Raw genomic sequence first — 18,957 nt, 5'->3', positions numbered from 1 at the left:
CAGGAAATTGTACTAATTACTCAATTAGACTAATACTGTATTTTTAAGCCAGGGTTTAAAGGGGCTGTCGGCTCTGACAAAGGACCTCGGAGTCTCCTCACCATGTGTGCCTGCAGTGGCCCGATTGAGGCTGATGTTTTCAAGTGGCCATAATTTCTATCCATCTAAGACAGATGGACCTGAGCTGGGGAATGGAAATTTACAACCGATAAACCAACCATGAATGAGGGGCAGGTCGGGGAGGGCGGGGGGGCCTCACTGGCTCTTAACACAGGCCTGTGTAACGGACAGGGCTCTTCTGGAGGAAGCCGGTGGCCCGTGTGAAGGTGGCTGAGCACACGTCAGCACAGTGCTGGTTCCAGGAAAACATCTGGTGGGGAGCAGCACTCAGGAAGTGTGAGAGTGGCTCTAGCAAACCTCAAGGTGCCAGCCTCCAAACTCACCACGGAGCCTGCGGCGTGTGCCGGGCAGAGAGCTCCTCAGCCAGTGGGCCCGCCCCTGGGGGTGGCTGAAAGCTGAGAATCATCCACGCCCAGGGACAGCTTCTGGGGCTGCAGAGCCCACCAGGACAACCTCCACGAAGCCAAGAACAGCGAGTGAAAAAGAACTGGCTGGGAAGAACGTACCGGATGTGCCTGAAGAACTTACAAAACAATGCAGGATATGAACCAATATAAGCTGGACCTAAGTAGAAAGAAAAAAAAAAAAAAGCCCCAAAAATTAGACTCTTTTTTTCTTACTCAGGTTCAGAAACTTAAAGATTCTGTAAACAATAGGGAAGACACTAGAGCCTGCCATGCCTCTGGTTTTTGTAACACTCCCCCCGAGTTGGATGCAGGAAGGGAGGTGGACACAGAGGAAGGAGGGCCCATCGCACATGGCGTCGTCTTTCCTCTGCAGCAGTTGCTGAAAATGACCGACTTGGGAACTGCTCAGGGGTTCCGAAAGGAGACAAAGTATTTATTTGACTAAGACAGGCAAAGTCTTTACTTCCAGGGTTTGCCTTGCAGGTGGCCACTGCTGAGCGAGCGGGGATTCGGGGGGCCACCAGGGCCCCTGGCGGGCGGGTTATGACCGCTGCGGGTGCCTGGAACCTTGGAGTCTCTTCCGGAGGCATTAGCTTGGCTCAGCCGGCCTGCAGGAGGCAAGAAAGCAGGGAGCAGAGCTGCAAGAATGACTCCAGGGACGATCTGCCAAGTATACTTTTAAGCTAATGAAGTCGTACGGTATAACCACTTGCAAGCTAATGAAGCCCTATTCAGCATCTACTCTAGGCTAAACCCTACTCTTCATCCTTGGAGGTAGGGAAGGGGCAGGGACGAAAGGAAGCCCAGCGAGCTTTTTTTCCCCCCTTCCTCTCTGTTATCCCAACCAGCTTAGTCTGGCCTTCATTTCTTCTTGGTAGAGACGGGTACAGGAGTGATTAGGGAAAAGACAAGAGAAAGTAGTGTGCTCAAGGGAAGGTTGGACGTGCTTTCAAGGTGCCCAGAAGCTGTAGAGGGAAACAAAACCTGCGGGAGAGGAAATCTAAGTGCCTCAGCTTAGCCTCTCAACTCAGCCTGAAATACATACCTTATCTGAATGATAAGTCCTTTCTCTCTATTGGCAATGCCTAATTCTCCCCACAACCTGGGATCACCTCCCCTTGCCCCCGCCCCTCCCCACACGGCACCCGCACACTCCCCATGCCCTGCAAATAACGTAAGAATCTGAATATAAGAGATCAAGCTTTTCATAGGACGATATTCCAAGCCGCAAACCTCAAAACGTTCTCCACAAAACATTCTCTACCCAAAACGTTATCTCTACAGGTCAAAATATCTTACTAGGATGGTCCGTAGGACCCTGCTCCTCTTCCAGGTAATATTCTATCTTTTTCAAGTCTTCTGGGGTAAATCTCCATTTATTCTCAGCTGGTGGAGGCGGCACCTTGGGGCTGGATCGTTTCCGGGCAGAGCCAGAAGGAAGGGGCTGCTGGCAAGATGCTGGCAGGGAACCCGTAATCAGCCCTTCTGGGAATTTCTGAGCTAAGACTTTTAGACCTAGGTGTGGAAGAGCATCAGAAAAGGCGGCATTAACACGGTGAGGCTAAGGTGAAACCTGGAAAGCTGGAAAGGAGCCTGCGTGTCTCCTGGTCTTTGGTCTGCTGGCCCAAGCCAACACAAGGACGTGAAATCTTAACTGCTTCGCCATTAAGTAAATTACATGAGAAACATGGTGGTTAGGTGGGATTCTGTGAATTCCACCAGAAATCCTTCTGCTGCAGTCTTCAGCCTTAAGGCTTGCTTACAGAGCCCTAAAGCAACAGCATTATTTCTGGAATTAAAAACATGTGCCGATGGAGCTAACGGAAGTTTCACATAACTCCTGACCCCTTGCAGCCAGCATGGTTGTCTCTCTTTCCAGAATTCTTAATTCTGCGCGTGGAGAGGAAGAGGGTGACGGGGGAGGGGTTGAAGGACTCTGAGTCCGACTCTCTGTCTTTTCGGTCCTAAGCAGAATACAGCCCACTCACCTCCGGAAAGCATGAAGAGGTTTTCAAATCCCCGCTCACACATGGTGGTGGCCGCCTGGCTGGCCAGCCTCTCGTCGTCGTCGTACAGAATGATGATCTTGCCGTGAGCATTTTTCTAAGAGTCACATGAGTTAAGGTCCCCCCCCCCACACTGAGCTCAGGCTCCTAGACGCTAAAGAAACCCCCAAGGAACAAAGAACTGTCAAGGTTCCCCTTTCTGAGTTCAGAGAACGTCGGACAACCCCATCACCCCAGCAGTTACTGGATTTTTTCCTCTCGTGGAAACCACACAGGCGGGTAGTCTTATCTTTTAGAAACTAGTATGACCACGGTCCAAGACAGAACTAGCTCCCTGCTTGATGCCTTTTGATTCTTGTAGCTTCACAACCTTGAAAAGTTAAGTATTAACAACCTCCATTCCACAGGTGAGGAAATAGAAAAAAACCTGTGTGCCCCACGTGTCTACCGTGGCCTTATTTATAATAGTAAAAAAAAAAAAAAAAAAAAAAAAAAAAAAAAGGGAACGACCCAAAAGCCACTAGAGAGGAACAGTTTAGTATATCATAGTAGAGTATATAAGATGAGATAACGTAGTGCAACCAAAAAGGAGTTTACAAAGAGCATGGGGAAATACACTGTACTACGGCAAGAGGAAGAATCAAAATACTAAATTATATATACGGTATGATTTCTACTCTGGTTTTCAAAAGAATACATAGAGGACAATCTGAAATAAAGTATGCAAAAAAACATAATCGGAGTTGTTCAGTGGTGATTATCAGTCTTCCTTTTTAGATCTTCCCGAGTTGAAATTATTTTCTATTTGTGTAATTTTTGTAAGCAAAAAAAAAAGTAAAATTTTAAGAAGGGAAAAATTTAAATCAGAGGGAAAAAAATTTCCTTAAGTTTTACTTGGGAAAGCTTTCTAGGGGAAAAAACAAAAGTCTTAGGACTAACTCTCAATAGATCACAGCCTTTAACCTAATGTTTTTTGGCCCACTGCAGGATGGCTTAGAAACATCTGCCAGGATAGTCAGGATACTCAGCAAGAGCTAAGAACCCAAATTCTAAAATATGCTAAGTAAGCTAATTAATATCAAAGGTCCTTCACAGAGGTTTTTTCCCTAGGAGCATGATTCATGGCAAGTTCAACTCGTACAGTCCTCAAACCACCCAACTCCATAAAATGCAACAAAGGATACGTATTCAAGAATGTCATTTGAATAAGGGTTCATTGTCCTAGACAGAGTTGCGATTGGGTAACTGTAAGCTGCAGAGAGAAGAAAAAGCTTAGGACGGTTGTTGCTTTCTGTACAATTTTGCCCCAAATTCCTGCCTGGTTTAAACTCTAAGAGTTCAGGGGTGCCTGGGTGGCTCAGTTAGTTAAGTGTCTGACTTTGGCTCAGGTCATGATCTCACGGTTCGTGGGTTCGAGCCCCGCATCGGGCTCTGTGCTGCCAGCTCAGAGCCTGGAGCCTGCTTCGGATTCTGTGTCTCCCCCTCTCTCTGCCCCTCCCCTGCTCACGCTCTGTCTCTGTCTCTTTCTCAAAAATAAAGAAACATTAAAAAAATTTTTTTTTCAAGTCTAAGAGTTCAAAGAAATACAGTTTCAAAATCAATAAGCCATAAACGTGGACACGTTTTCGAGAGAAAAGAAACAGGACACTATGAACAAAACATGAAGCTTCGTGTCACCGTTTCTGACATTTAGCCCCAGGCCGCGGGGCCATCTGAGAACGTCCCAAGCCTCTCTCAGAGCATTACGGTAGAGCCAACGTACAGGTTCCCATGGTGGATTTGGTTAACACGTCACTTCCGGAATTGCTGACCCTGGGATGTGGCTCAAGCTGGCCTGGACTAAAGAATGGGCTCTGTTCTTGGGACTCAGATGCTAGAACGTCCCCTCTCTCTCACCTCCAACGATGTGGCACTGTTGGTAGGAATCTCTGTCTCGCACATCTAGCAGCAGGAAGGGGCAGTCGGGATAAGGTCGGTCTTTGGTGTTGGGCTCGGCTTTCTTCACTAGCCCTTTGTCTAGGTCCAGCTCCCCAACACCACTGATGACGCTGCAAGTGAAAAGCAGGTCGTCAGAAACCACTCAGGGGTGCGTGGCTTCAAGGTCAAATGCGTTTCTTCAGAATAGCAAGAGAGTGCTCAATGTCTTCTCAAAGGGCACGTCAAAGAAGAAGGAAAATGCATATGGTGTCTCAGTTCTGTCTCTGAATGCACGACCCTATGGATTCCTATTCTATCACACTGGACCGCGAGGAAGGGACCCACGTGTCCGTGTCACCTTCAGAGAAGGCATGTTAGGTCCTTAGCATGGCTGAGGGGACAGAGACTGTAGGGCACATGCTGCCTCCAGCAACAAGAGCAGCATTCAGAGAAAAGAAAGAGGCCAACAGTTAATCCGATGGAATGTGAGGAGTGTAAGACAGCAGAGCGAAAGGGGAAAGAATAAGGTTGATAGGACAGGAAACACGGAGGCCTTCTCTGTCCGTCATACGTAATACAAACCAACAGCAACGTTTTAATGTATTCCCTCTACTTATAGGGCGACCTAGCCGATACGTATTTTGAACCTTAATATAGTCAATAGTTATCTGTACTCATTCCCAGGTTATAGGCCACAGCGTAGAAGTTGAAGAGGCTTCCAGATTTGGCGGCATTCGTATAACGAGACGGGAAAAACGAGGATCGAAGTGAGTGAGTTCACCATTGACAGTTCTGTTTCTAAGGTCGTAAGGTTGGTCGCCGTATTCAGATTGGAGGCGAAATGTAGTAAAAACATGAATCAAAGGAATAAGAGGAGTAGGCGTTATGAATAAGACGGCAGGTAGTGAAATATCTGTATTGGAACGAAAAGAGGACTCCTTTCCCAGGCAACTGTGAAGGCTTGCGTGCCGGACCACACGCCAGCACGCACTGACGTCTCCTCTCCCGGCACGGCAAATCAAATTCTGCGTCTAAACCTGCTCAACGCAGTCACTCGATGCTACAGAGCGCATATTTCGTTGCACCAAAGGAGAAGAAAATCTGTCTCATAGGAAACCGCGTCCTCAACGGAAGTCCCGTTGGTCCATCTCGTGAATGCGATTTTCAAGTTCTTGCGTAAAAGTAGTTACAGAAAAATAACAGCGGTACCGATGATAGCAATTCTTTCTCTGGTAGACCTGGTTTCTCGACTACAGTTGTTTTCGCCATTGTAGAAGGGATGGTTATGTGCGGAAAATCAGCACCGTCTTATAATCAATGCCTAGTGTTTGTGAGAAAAGGGTTGCACCACAGCAAGAAGGACGCATCACATGCGGTTTGCAAATCGACACCGAGGGCCGCTTTCCTGCTCCTTTGCACCTGTGTAATAGCAGAGTATGGTGTAGGGCACTCTATTTTTCTTGTGATCTCAGACAGGGTAATTATAAGCTGCAGCAGACAGAAAAGGGGGTGGGAGTGGGAATCAAAAGATAGGAGATGTAAAGCTGAGTCCTAATAGCAAACCTGCACACGGGAAGGCTGAGAAGAATGGAATTAAGGAGCGAAAATTAATGCTCTCCTATCAATATATTCTTACCTAAACGCACCGAGATGCTGTGAAAAGATTCAGGCGATGGCATTTATATCAAGAGAAAATAGAGGGGCTGGGATGAAAATGTGGGACTTGACTACTGCCAGTCAGCTTCTAAGGCGATTAAATCACTGAAACTGGAACCCAGGTTAGTATGAAGTAAAATACAGTGAAAACATGAATCTGATTGGCATACCTCTGCAGAGTTGAGCGACTGGAGTCCCCGGCTCCCGCGCTGTTTGTGGACTGGACAGGGCTTGGCGACTGCTCCCCGGGGCTCCCCTTCCCGTTGGTCCTGGCACTGACTTCCCCATCGGGCTCCGAAGTCGCAGAATCATTGTCTAAAATTTGCAAATGAACAGGTATATTGGACCTCAGAGTTGATTTCACTTGTCGGGCAGTCCCACTGAAATGAGGTCAAGGCAAGGAAATCCTATCACGGTGATTAAATTGTCCCCTAAGTTCTAACACGTAAGTTCTCAAAATGTAGTCGCGGATCCCAGGAGTCCCCAAGACCCTTTCAGGGGGACCTGCGAGGTCTCTTTTACCGGGTTGATATCTGCCCCTCAGGGTGCCAAAGAAACAGTGGCTAAAACTGTGAGCGCCTTAGTAACACTCAGGGCAGAGGCACCAAGTTTGATTAGGAATTATCGTATTTTTTTCACCAACACGAACGCACTCAGTTAATAAATACAGTGGTCACATTTTAGCCAGTCCCTGATGGAGCTGTGATAATAATTCTATTAAGTCTCATCTTTAAGTATACGCCTTTTTAACATTCTGTGTAATGACATCGGGGGCCCACATCCGGTAAGTCTGCTCCATACCAAGATAACCAAGATACCCCTGGGGCCTCGAGGGAAAGCGTTAGTGTGATTATTGCTGCTTTTGCCCTGCACACCATTTTTACCCGGAAGAAAAACTGACAGGAAAATTATAGTTACTTAGACTCGTGCACGTGGCAGACATTCTCTCAAAAATGATCTAAGTGAACTTGTCGTTTCAAGGAAAAAAACAGCTGATGGGCTCTGTTGTAGCGACTAAATCCTACCCCAAAATCAGAGTTTTGGAAACTAGCTGCCCTCAGGAGCTTGGGTGCCTCCCTGTACTTAATGATTTTTCTGATACAACAGGCGATGATGTTAATAAGTGTGATTTTTTTTTTTAATTTTTTTAACGTTTATTTTTGAGACAGAGAGAGACAGAGCACGAATGGGGGAGGGGCAGAGAGAGAGGGAGACACAGAATCCGAAGCAGGCTCCAGGCTCTGAGCCATCAGCCCAGAGCCCGACGCGGGGCTCGAACTCACGGACCGTGAGATGATGACCTGAGCTGAAGTCAGAGGCTTAACCGACTGAGCCACCCAGGCGCCCCAGTAAGTGTGATTTTTTAGATGTTGTGTAACGAACAAAATTTGTCAGTATTTGGAAGATCTTCCTAACTCGGCGAATCAATATTTTCCAAGTGGCCAAAGAGTGAGGTTAGAAAATTATGCGTGGCTAAAAAGCTTCATTCAAAGCACAGGACAGACCAAGGAGCTTAAGGTAATGGAATCCAAACCATGCACTGATCCGGTTTCAGATTCCACATTACAACTAACCTTTAAGAAGCTACCGGTTGTCAAGTTTCAGTACAGCCTCAAAGATGTATATCCATAATTATCTGAAAGAACTATTAAAAGATTCTCTCTTTTCAACTACAGGTCTGTGTGAGGCCAGATTTCCTTCCTATACTTCAATCCAAAGAGCATATTGCCACAGAGTGAACGCAGAAGATACGAGAATCGGCTGTCCACTCTTAAGTCAGACGCGGAGGTTTACAAGAAGATGGGAAACAAGGCCATGCTCAATAAACTTTTTGTTTGCTTGTTTTGGAAACACAGCTATTTTGCATTAAAAGCCTAGTTATGCGTGTCATGGGCTCAATATCACTATTTGTAAGTGAATATGAATATGAATACATATTTTTAAGCTCTCAGTTAAAATTTTTTAATGCCCTCAATATCAAAAGAGGGGCGCCTGGGTGGCTCTGTCGGTTGAGCGTCCGACTTCAGCTCAGGTCACGATCTCGCGGTCCGTGGGTTCGAGCCCCGCGTCGGGCTCTGGGCTGATGGCTCAGAGCCTGGAGCCTGCTTCGGATTCTGTGTCTCCCTCTCTCTCTGACCCTCCCTCGTTCGTGCTCTGTCCCTCTCTGGCTCAAAAATAAATAAACATTTAAAAAAATTAAAAAAAATAAATATCGAGAGATATAATGCACCCACACCAAAACTATTTGAGGTCCTCGATAATTCTGAAGCGTGCGGAGGGAGACTGTACCAAAACGTTTGAGAATTTGCTGTTTCCACTGGTATGATGAGCGAAGAAAGAAAGAGAAGACGCCTCGTTATTAAAGAGGACACCAAAATTTATTTTTCATATGATATAATCTACCTAGAAATTTCAGGAGAATCCTCTGAGAATAAGGGAAATAAGCGTGCACGTAGATAAAGAAAAGAAATACTAACAGGCAAACAGTTTTTCCCACATGCCAATTAGAAAGGAACATGAAGAGCATCTCATTCCCAGTAACAACTGCGGATATAAGATATGTTCTCCTAGAAAACAGGACTATTAAGAAATGCAAAGGGCCCGTACAAACTTACATCCTTTATAGGTCTTAGACAAATTTTACTTGAGAGACATTACAGAAAACCTGAATGAAGAGAGTGATGTATCTTCACATTCCTGACTGGGTGACAAAAGTGAAACGATGTTAATCCTTTCCAAATTTCATTTTTAGTCCTAAAACAATCCCAATGGGGTTTTTGAAAAGCTTAAAGGGATTGTACAAATGAGAAGGAAAACACACACACACACACACACACACACGTACATACGGGTAATTTGGAGAACATGCCTTACCGAATAGTAACATATGTGGCAAAGATAAATGATCAAAACAAGGCTGAACCTGAACCACAAACCAGAACGACGGGATATAAGAGAGAACACAGAAACAAATCCCAGAATATACATAAAAGCTAACATACATCAAAGGTAACATCGCAAACGAGTGGGTGAAGGGAGAACACTTGCATAAATGGTGGTGGGATAACGTGTCACCTCTCTAGAAAAATCAAATTTAGATAACCCCCTCACATCATATGCCACAAAACGTAACAAGTGGATTGATGTAGGGAGAAAACCCAAACCACCAAGCAAGGTAATAGAAGAAAATATAGGTGAATAATTTATCTTAGCTTGGATTTTACGAGTCTAAGGCAATAAAAGAAAGCACAACGCGGAAGGCTAATAGATTTAATCACATAAAGATGCAAACCTTGTGGATGTCAAAAATGAACACCAAGAAAATTAAAAGGTGAGTAACAAATTAGGAAAAACATCTATGACATACATGCATTAGAAAGGCTTAATATAGTGAATTTACAGAATTAAAAAAAATTAACTAGTGCTTTAATTGGAAAAAGATCATGTGCACCAGGTAAAAATGCAAACAAGATAAATTTGTTACTATGGAAAGGAAGTCCCTTCCCACTCCTGACCTCTAGGCCCTCAGGCCCCCTCTTCCAAGGGAAACACCTGCACGTATTTATGCCTCCCTCCAGAAATAAAACAACTACGTACTTTTGCACATATTTTATTTCCTCCCCTTTTTACATATCAGGAGAACACTATCCATACTGCTCTCCGCTTAGGTTCTTGGTTTGGTCGTTGTTTTATTTTTACTTAACGATGGAGATTTGCATTTGGAAACTTCACATTGTCAAGTGAAGCCTTTTCTCATTTTCAAGGCTGTACTTGTTTCCAATGTTTAAAGAGACCCTAATGCACGGAGCTTTTTCAAATCAGTAAAAGAAGAGAGTTCCGTGAGAAAAAAAGAATGGGGAAGGACAGGTAATGTTCTCAGAAGAAGAAATGTGTGTGGCCAATAATCACGCACATACACAAGGCTCAGTTTCATGACCGGAGAGATTCAAAAGAAAATGACCAGATACTACTTTTGACCCATCAAGTTGGCAAGCACGTGCAAAAATGAGAATTCTTCAGCACTGCCTGGGATGGGGAGGAACAGGTCTTCTCATTTATTTGCTGGGAATGCAAACGGGGAGAACCATTCGGGTTCGTTCGGGAATGCAAACGGGGAGACAGTGCGGAATCAGCGCCCGAGCGTCTGAAAATGGTTCCGCCCTTTGACCATCTGCAGCAAAATTTATCTTCAGGGAATAATCAGAACCACACTCATGTTTACGTATTTACACAGCAGCATTATTTTAGAAAAGTGAAAAATTAGAAAAGCTGTCATGTCCGGTAGGAGAATAGTTAAATCAGTTATGGTATGTCCAAAGGACAGACGTTACATGACGACACAACCTTTACGATTAAGCTTTTGAAGTCTATTCAATGACACAGGACAGCAGGCACGATGAAATGCTAATCTGGAACAGCATAACTCAAAAGTATGCACAAAGAATAGGGATTCGGGTGCGCAGTTAGGGGAAAAAGTAGGGCAAAATGTTAACAGGGATTATTATTTTAATTTTCTTCCTTACATGTTTTTTGCAATTTTCTAATTTTCTAGAAATATACTTTGAAGTCAGGAAAAAAACAACAAACATCACAAAAGGAGGTTTTTTCCTCCTTCAAAAATAGCCAGTATGCATACAATCTGTTCTACAGGCATTCCTGAGTGAGTTATTATTCTGTGTAGAGCGCTAGAAAAACACTAATATTACTCACACATTATGGTGTCCTACTTTACAAGAGCCTATTTTGCTGTGCAAATTTATCTCAGAAGAGAAAATTGCATGTGCCCATATGTTCTGGTGCTGTAATCTCCATGAATTCGAGGACCAAATCCAGGTACTTATATAACCAGGTTAAAATTGGGAGTACTTGTATGAGGAGACTCAATTATCTCTGTTACAAAGAACCCTTATTTCTCTGCCGTGTGAGAGGCATCTGTCAAAGATAAATTCCTGTCTTTGTCAGATGCTCTTTATCCTCCCTAACAAAAACAAGCCCAGGGAAATGACAGTTAAGTTGCACAAAGCCGGTGTTCGAACTTCCTGAGAAACTGGTCTTGAAATCCGAAGTCAAATTCCTGGCCTGCATCAACCTTAACAAAACATATTCCCCTTCAATAAACAGCCACACGTTGATGGTTGAGGGCCTCAGGATAGAATAAAGACCTTAACTCTGCGTATTCTTTTCACGACAGTGCCACTGAGAGGTTTTATTTTCGACTTCGCACTTAAGAAAGGAAACCTGGAGCTGGAAAGCTATCTTCCCAGCCCTGTCTCCAACCTAGCACCTACGCCTCCCCGGGTCATCGCCAGGCTAGATGACGCGATTCTCCAAACCCGCTCTCCGTGCCTTTTTGCTCAGGTTGCAAGACTCTCGCCTGTCACTTGCACCTGTTCAGATTCTGTTATGTTATGAACATGTTATGTTCAGCTCACAGGCTTTAAGAAAGCCTCCCTCGGTTTTCTAGCTGGAAAGTACCCTTCCTTCTTCAGAACTCCCAGAGCGAAGACCCTGGTTATGAGCGGAGACTCGCAGATTTGTATCCTACGCCCATCCCTTACTGGCTGTATCCCCTTGAGCAAGCCATTTAACCTCTGAGGCTTGGGCTTCTCATCTCTAAGCATTTGTTTCTTCCAGAGTCTCTGGTAAGGTGAAGTAAGAAAGCTGTGTGAAGTGCTTAGCAATGTATATTTAACGAATGATGACTTCTTTCTAATCCTTCATTATGAATTTCTGCCACGTTAGCAATTTTGCGCTTCTGTTCTCATTTTCCTCGCCCAACACGCACACATGCGCGCACGTGTGCACACGCGACTACCCACTCCATGTGAGCAGGGCTGTGTCGTCTCTGTAGTCTCCTAGCACCTAATTCTGTGACCTGTACGTAGGTAGAAGGCACTAAAAATATCCGTTGAGAAAAAGTAATTAGTATATTAAACACACACAGAACGTTTAAAACCACGAAAACACACCAACCAACCCACCACACAAAAAAACATTAACAACTACAAATGTTAGAGCTGGAAAACCAGATGGCTTTTTAAAAGACAGAAGAATGAACAATTAAAGCACCAGAGAGCATGTCTCGGACGGTAACAATCTAATTACAAATAGATATATCGAAGTCCCAATTCCCTGTGGACACAAGAGCAAAGGTGGACAGGGTGAGAACTTCGGTCACACGGTCAATCGGTTATTTCCCCCACGTCCTCAATTCTCATTACCTTCTAGCCTTTGAATCTCTTCAGCTGTCACTTCCAGTGTTTGATCAGATAGGGTAGCAACCTGGATGACCTGATAGAAAAAAAGAATGAAATATGTAGATGTGTTTATGTTTGTTAGTCTTTAAACAGAGGCAATTCTGTCTTTAACAAAAGACGAGGAAACATCAAAGATCTCTTGTTTCAAGAAACTGTCAGTGTCCTCCACTGGAGACTAAATCTCAGGCCTCCTGACTTTTGAGGAGTGGGAATTACACCGCAGATGATCATTCCAGAAACACAGATTCGTTTAAAACATCACACAATAAACTTAAAAGTCCAAAAGGATAATTTAGGACAAGAAACATGCGTAAATGGTCATACACATTCCAGTCCCAACATAACACACAATACTTAACCGTGACAGAATTGAATCAGCAATTCGACATTCAATGAAGAAATCAATGTCTTATGAATATATATATATATATATATATATATATATTTTTTTTTTTTTTTTTAATGTTTATTTACTTTTGAGAAAGAGAAAGAGAGAGTGGGGGTGAGGGGGGAGGGGCAGAGAAGGAGAGGGAGACACAGAATCTGAAGCAGGCTCCAGGCTCCACGCTGTCAGCACAGGGTCCCGATGCGGGGCTTGAACTCACAAACTGCAAGATCATGACCTGAGCCGAAGTCAGACGCCCAACTGACTGAGCCACCCGGGTGCCCCTGAATGTATTTATCACAACACAGTATACCGTCCCCCTCCCCGCCACGGTTTTTAAAGCACTTTTCACAGCTCAGCTCATAAGACCCATGATCCACCATGTCAATGAAACTCTAGACACCAGAATTCGAGATTCGAAACATGAAATTAAAGTGTGCAAGGAAAAATACAACCTAAACCATAAATGCGACGATTTAAAAGTAGAATGCACATTTTACTTTATCAAATTCTTATCAAAGAAGATAGCTCACACCATCCTTGAATGAGCTGCACACCTCTTAATCCTCCCATAGGTGAAATGTACAGACAGAAGAAACCCTTCTGCAAATATTACCTAGAGTGGAATTTAGAAATACTCACATAAACCGGCACTCATTAGAGTCTTTACTCCAATGGGAAGATCGCTGAACTTACCAGCTGGGCAAAAGTTGTAACTTTCAGTCTCTTGAAAAGCTCATCTTTTTTGTATCTGTAATCTGAAAAGCAGGATAGGACAAATAATTTTGTAGGTATACTTTTCTTTCTTAGAGGTACTCGTTCTGTCTAGTCGTCGAGTTACATGGTATGATTTTCAAGTTATTTATATGCTTTTACATATATTATCTAACATTTGATCCTCATGACATCCTCGGAATTAAGTGTGGCAGGTATGTTTATCATCTCTTCATTTTTTTTCCCCTTTGCTTCAGCTGGTAGGAGGCCTAGAGTTGAGTTTATAAGCCACCCTTTTGTGTCTAGTGACTTTACCCCTCATGTTATTTCATCCATTTGCCATTTTCCTTTTACTCGGCTATCTCTCTTTGGACCGTGTTGCCTTGCATGCATGTTGTAAGCCACTTTCAATCCTTTGCAGAACAGAGCAAGGAATAAACGTCTGCATCTTACAGATGAGGACAGAGACCCAGAGAAGCTGAGTTGCCCCAGGTCAAACAGTTGGTGAGACATTTACACCCTACTATTCTAACCCTGCCTCAAAGAGAGAACAATTCTGTTCCTGAGGTTACAAATTACACTGGAGACACGGGACAACCTTTTTTTCTCCCCGGGGTACAATGCTGGGCACACAGTTCTTATGCCTGGTCCTGATAATCTTCTCTATCAGTTTCTCTGCATTTCCACCTGCAGTAAAAATCCACACGCTAAGTTGTACGAGATGAAAAAGTTCCCGAGATCTATCATGCAGCTGTGTGAGTGTACTTAACGCTACTGAGCCGAACACTTAAAAACAGTGAAGATGGTAAATTTTATGTTATGTGTGTGTGTGTGTGTGTGTGTGTGTGTGTGTGTGTGTGTTTACCTCAGTTAAAAAAAAAACAAACATCCATATTTATTCACCGCTATCCTTCTGGTTCTGACTCATAACTCAAAAGGGGGTACTTCTGCACTTGTTAACATTTCTTCATATCACATTTGAATGGTCGTTTTAAAATTTTAGCCAATCTCACTTGATCTAATACCTGTCCCGTGGAGGCATGCTAAAAGTTAGCTTCCATGCAATTTTCTGAAGATGACTGCCGATTCTAAAGAATTTTTGGCATTGAACTCCCCCCCACCCACCCCCCTACACTCCACTACTCTTCTCCATTTTCATATTGGTGGTCACGACTCCTCAAGTATTGCCACATTATTTCAGAATCATTAAAGGTTAGATGGATAATTACTATGGCCTTCACAGCAAAAAAAAGTCTCCTAAACCAAGACTCCTAGCAACAAAGGAAAGGATTAGAAGTATTTAAAACGATTTACCTGGTGTTACTAATCATTTCCGTGAATTTTCTAAAAACGAACACACAATGAACACTTTGGAGGATGATGTTAGCTTGGTTTACCAAACACTTTACGAACCATGGTCAGGAAATGACAGTACGTTAAAAACTAGCCTTCTGTAAATATATCAAGGCTGACTGTTACAACGCATTAAAGCTTCTCTGTTCTGAGACGCCTCAAAGAGAGCGATGTGGCTCACAACGAACCACTACGCCTAGAAAATTCTCAGGGTAGCTTCCTCTGGACACAACAAGGTAACAAACCTAGATGCAAAGGACCTTCCAAGACTCACCGGGATGCAGCCCCAGCAGGTTGGGCAGAAGCTTGCAAAAAAATCCAACTGAATAGCTACAGCATTCCTCTCAGTCACCACCGATTTGCCCACCAAAAGCCACTCACATAAGTCAAAATGGTGATAAGTCAGCCAAGAAAGAGAGGCAACAGCTTTCGAGGGGTTTGCGCTGCGGCATTCGTCCACTGATCTTCTTTTGGTACAGTTACAAAGTTTGAAATACTTCCCCAATTCTTCACATGCGCAGTACAAAAGGTACACATGCAAATCCCCTTTGACTACGTACAGATGATCCCAAACCCAAACCAGGCTCTACCACATTCTACCCATTGGCATTTCTAGAACCCTCTAGGCACTACACGCCCCACTGTGCATTTGAGCCTGCACGCTACATACCTGGTTCTTGTTTAGAAGGACAGCCATCACTGGGACTTTCTGACATTATTACTCAGAGATAAAAGATCAAACTAGACGTCTGACAGTTAAGTTTTAAATGTTATGGAAAAGGATGACTGGGAACACTCCGTCAGCCCGTCCTTGCAAGGGCGAACAGAGCTTTAAGAATGGAGCCTCTGCTCCCATCGTCGCTCCCCAACTCGGGGATGGAGACAAAAAATCCGAGTTGCAGATCCGTTATCAAGGTCTTCTTCTCCAGTAAGTCTGGAGTCTAAGTCTGACTCTCTCGAGTTACTGGAAGGACAGAGACCTGACTATCTAGGATGCTTCACGCTGGTGTCATCTAACCACCAGAAGCCAAGAATAGGCTTTGTGCGCGGTCAATAAGCACAGGGTGTCTGTTTTCTCGAGAGAGAGTTGAAAGAAGATTCAGATTACAAAGGAATTCTGCGTTTTCAGGGTTCTGTTAAAACACGTTATTAGCAAAGGGAAGCTGGGCTCACAGGGGAAGACAAATCAAAGGAAGTAACAGAACAAGGTTTGTGATTTCACAGAAAGACACGGCATCTAAGGTAACCCGAGAAAAGTGATGGATCTAGGGTGTCAGGAGACAAGGCAATATTCTCCTCCCTTTCGACCCAAAAGAACATCTACAACAGAAAATGGGAAAAGAGAAGGAAATAGCTTCCAAAACGTAGATCTCAAACCAGAATCTGAAGTAATTCTAGTCGGGGAATCAGCACAAACTGTGTGTGAAACAAGGTGAGAGGGGCCTCCTGTCTTACTAAAAGGAAGTCCGAAACTTCTAAAGAGGGAAGCAAACATTTTCAAGGACTCTATTCTAGAGGTATTTGGGGGGCGGGGGTGGGGTGGGGGAAGAGAAGCTCCATTTAAAGTTTAGATATTAAAGAAATCACATTGCGCTTTTAAGAAATGTTTTCAACAGGGCTTGGCAATCTGGGCGGGAACGGGGCGTTTTCAGGGGACAGATTTTGGTGTGGACGTGAGAACTTACGCTAAGCTACGAATGGACAGGGGAGGCAAAAGGGGACCTCAAACCCAAACAGAAGCAGGCCGGCTGAACTTTACCTGCTGCGGATGAATTACGGGCGACGACAATGAAGCATGGGTGAGTAAATGAGACTTTTTTCCTAGTTGAAAACGTTACTACGTACTTAAAATATATACACTTGTGTCATGTATAATGGAATAAAGCGATAACATCTAATATAAAGGACCCGAGAAGAAAAGAATACTGTGACGTGACACATTAAAAACCAAATGTCTAGAACATTAGCCCTCATAGCTAGACATGGCAAATAATAGAGTCGGCATAAAGCTGTTCCTGAGTCCACACTGATGGCTGCGGTTTCTCGATACCCCAGCAATTCAAAAGAAGCAGAAACACTATCATTTACATGAAAAGGTCTGCTGTGTAGTAACAGAAGTCCTGGCGAATTCTGGATTTGTAGTATTCTCTTCCCAAAAGATGTCTATTACCAGAGGGAAGTCCTGAACTGTTAACCGTCGGAGTGCCTCTTTGCTACCATCAGCGAAATACTCCCCTGTCACTGGGCTCTTCTGCTGAGGATATGAACAGATCCATCTTAGAAAATAGATGCTCCTACTTCTTTAATCCTCGCCTCGATGTGTACACTTTACCTCTATTTGGGACGCAGAATGAAAAATTATGCTCTTGTGCAAGGGGGATGCGCAAAATGACTAGTAGCAGATCTTTGCAGATGAGTAGTTTTTAAGAAGGAACGCCTGAAATATGATTTTTAATTGAAGGAGAGCAGAGACTGCATGGATTTCTAAGGCATAGCACCGCTTTAAGCTTTCTCCCTCGCTCCTCTGTGTCTTTCATGGATACTGGCTAATTTATACACACAAGGATGTTATAAAATAAGAGATAATATTATTCCCATCTCAGGTATGGAGAAAACTAAGAGAATGGGAAAGATCGTGACCTTGGAAAAGGTCGTGGAGACTGCAGTACAACGAAACCAGAAGCTTGGACACTCGCTGCTTAAGTAGAGCTCATTCTACATTCCAACACTAACATCTCCTATGGGATGGAAGTCGGGCAGAACTTGGCCCTCAAGCAACAACCCTAGCAGCTGGCCGGGACGGTACACGGCGTTTCCCACATCCTTCTAGGCACCTGCCAGGCTCACCCACCTCCCACAGCTCTCTGTGCGTGTCAGCTGTAGGGAAGGGTTAAGGTTGTTAATAACCGACTTCTGGATGGGCTCCATTATCCCAAACCTTCAATAGGGTTACTCACTTTTTTTGATCTCTTCTAGCTTCTCAGTGTATTTAGTCAGGCTGTTACCTAAAAAGAGAATAAGATAGGCTTTTTAACGGAAGAAAATGAGTAACTCTGTAAAAACAGAATGGAGTACAAGTGTTCCCTAAGCCTCCCTATCCTGTTCTTACAGAACTACAGTAGTAGTTCTGTAGGCAAATGGGCCACACATACTTAACAGTCTTTTGGATTATACAGCATCATTAAGTGATGAGGAATCAAGGAAAAAGTTTTGGCCAAATAAACACGAGGCAGTACGGATGATCACTTTATATTTAAAAAAAATTTTTAAACACTTATTTTTATTATTATTTTTAATGTTTATATATTTTTGAGAGAGAGAGAGAGAGAGAGAGAGAGAGAGAGAGACAAAGCACAAGCGGGGGAGGGGCAGAGAGAGAGAGGGAGACACAGAATCCGAAGCAGGCTCCAGGCTCTGAGCTGTCAGCACAGAGCCCGCCGTGGGGCTCGAACTCACCAACCTTGAGATCATGACCTGAGCTGAAGTCAGATGCCTAACCGACTGAGCCACCCAGGCGCCCCTGTAATTTTTTTTTTTTCAAGTCAAGGCATTCCTCCTTTTTTTTAAATTCCCCCATAACCTTTTCGTGGGGAAGATGTGCGGAAGAGAAGGAAAGAAGCAATGATCTCTGAATGTCTAAAATGTGCCGCTGTGGCTACCCAAGCAATCCCTTGCCCTGCACTTAGTCTTTGTGGTTTCCCTCGCTTTCCTGAACTTGGTCTTCAACTATTCATGCTGATGTTGCAGCCTGAACTAGACCACACAGTCTGTGCAGTAGTATTCATCACGGATTTGCTCTGCTGAGAAGAGCAGATTCCCACCACTGCGAAGAGCACCCAGCCCTCGTGTTCTACAGCCTGCTTCTACAATACCAGGCTCTCGCCAAGGTGGTTTGGAGAGTTTCCACACGCTAAAACTCGGCCAGGATCATTTTGGTTTCCGAAAGAACTGAGGTCTAGTTCCCAAGCGAGGGGCTATTATTTTTTACTGGGCATGCTTCGGTTTGATTCAGTTCAACACAGCAAGCTCTGCCTGGCATTTGAAAGGTACAGCAAAAAGGGAAAATCTGTCAAAAAGAATTTCTCATTTCTAAAATCACGCTCCTAACTTTCAAGCCTTGAGAGGGGCTCGTCAGATTCCGT

The 18,957-nt window shown here is 44.1% G+C and overlaps 1 protein-coding gene across 2 annotated transcripts in view; it reads right to left on the bottom strand.

The window, feature by feature from the left end:
* Positions 1–932: 932 nt before the first annotated feature.
* Positions 933–18,957, bottom strand: part of CEP41 (centrosomal protein 41) — a 44,752-nt gene continuing 26,727 nt past the window's right edge. For both annotated transcript variants that reach the window (XM_058724261.1, XM_058724260.1), the window contains exons 3-11: positions 17,773–17,820; positions 13,445–13,506; positions 12,328–12,397; positions 6,277–6,421; positions 4,430–4,581; positions 3,718–3,785; positions 2,516–2,630; positions 1,827–2,042; positions 933–1,135 (exon numbers count right to left, since the gene is read on the bottom strand). In XM_058724261.1, coding sequence (XP_058580244.1) covers positions 987–1,135; positions 1,827–2,042; positions 2,516–2,630; positions 3,718–3,785; positions 4,430–4,581; positions 6,277–6,421; positions 12,328–12,397; positions 13,445–13,506; positions 17,773–17,820 — 1,025 coding nt within the window. In that variant the 3' untranslated portion in view covers positions 933–986. The remainder of the gene's footprint in view (positions 1,136–1,826; positions 2,043–2,515; positions 2,631–3,717; positions 3,786–4,429; positions 4,582–6,276; positions 6,422–12,327; positions 12,398–13,444; positions 13,507–17,772; positions 17,821–18,957) is intronic.

Source organism: Neofelis nebulosa, chromosome 4 (assembly GCF_028018385.1).
Source record: "Neofelis nebulosa isolate mNeoNeb1 chromosome 4, mNeoNeb1.pri, whole genome shotgun sequence".
Classification (NCBI taxonomy): Eukaryota; Metazoa; Chordata; class Mammalia; order Carnivora; family Felidae; genus Neofelis; species Neofelis nebulosa.
Note: the sequence above shows the minus strand (reverse complement) of the source record. Positions and strands in the feature narration are given on the sequence as shown.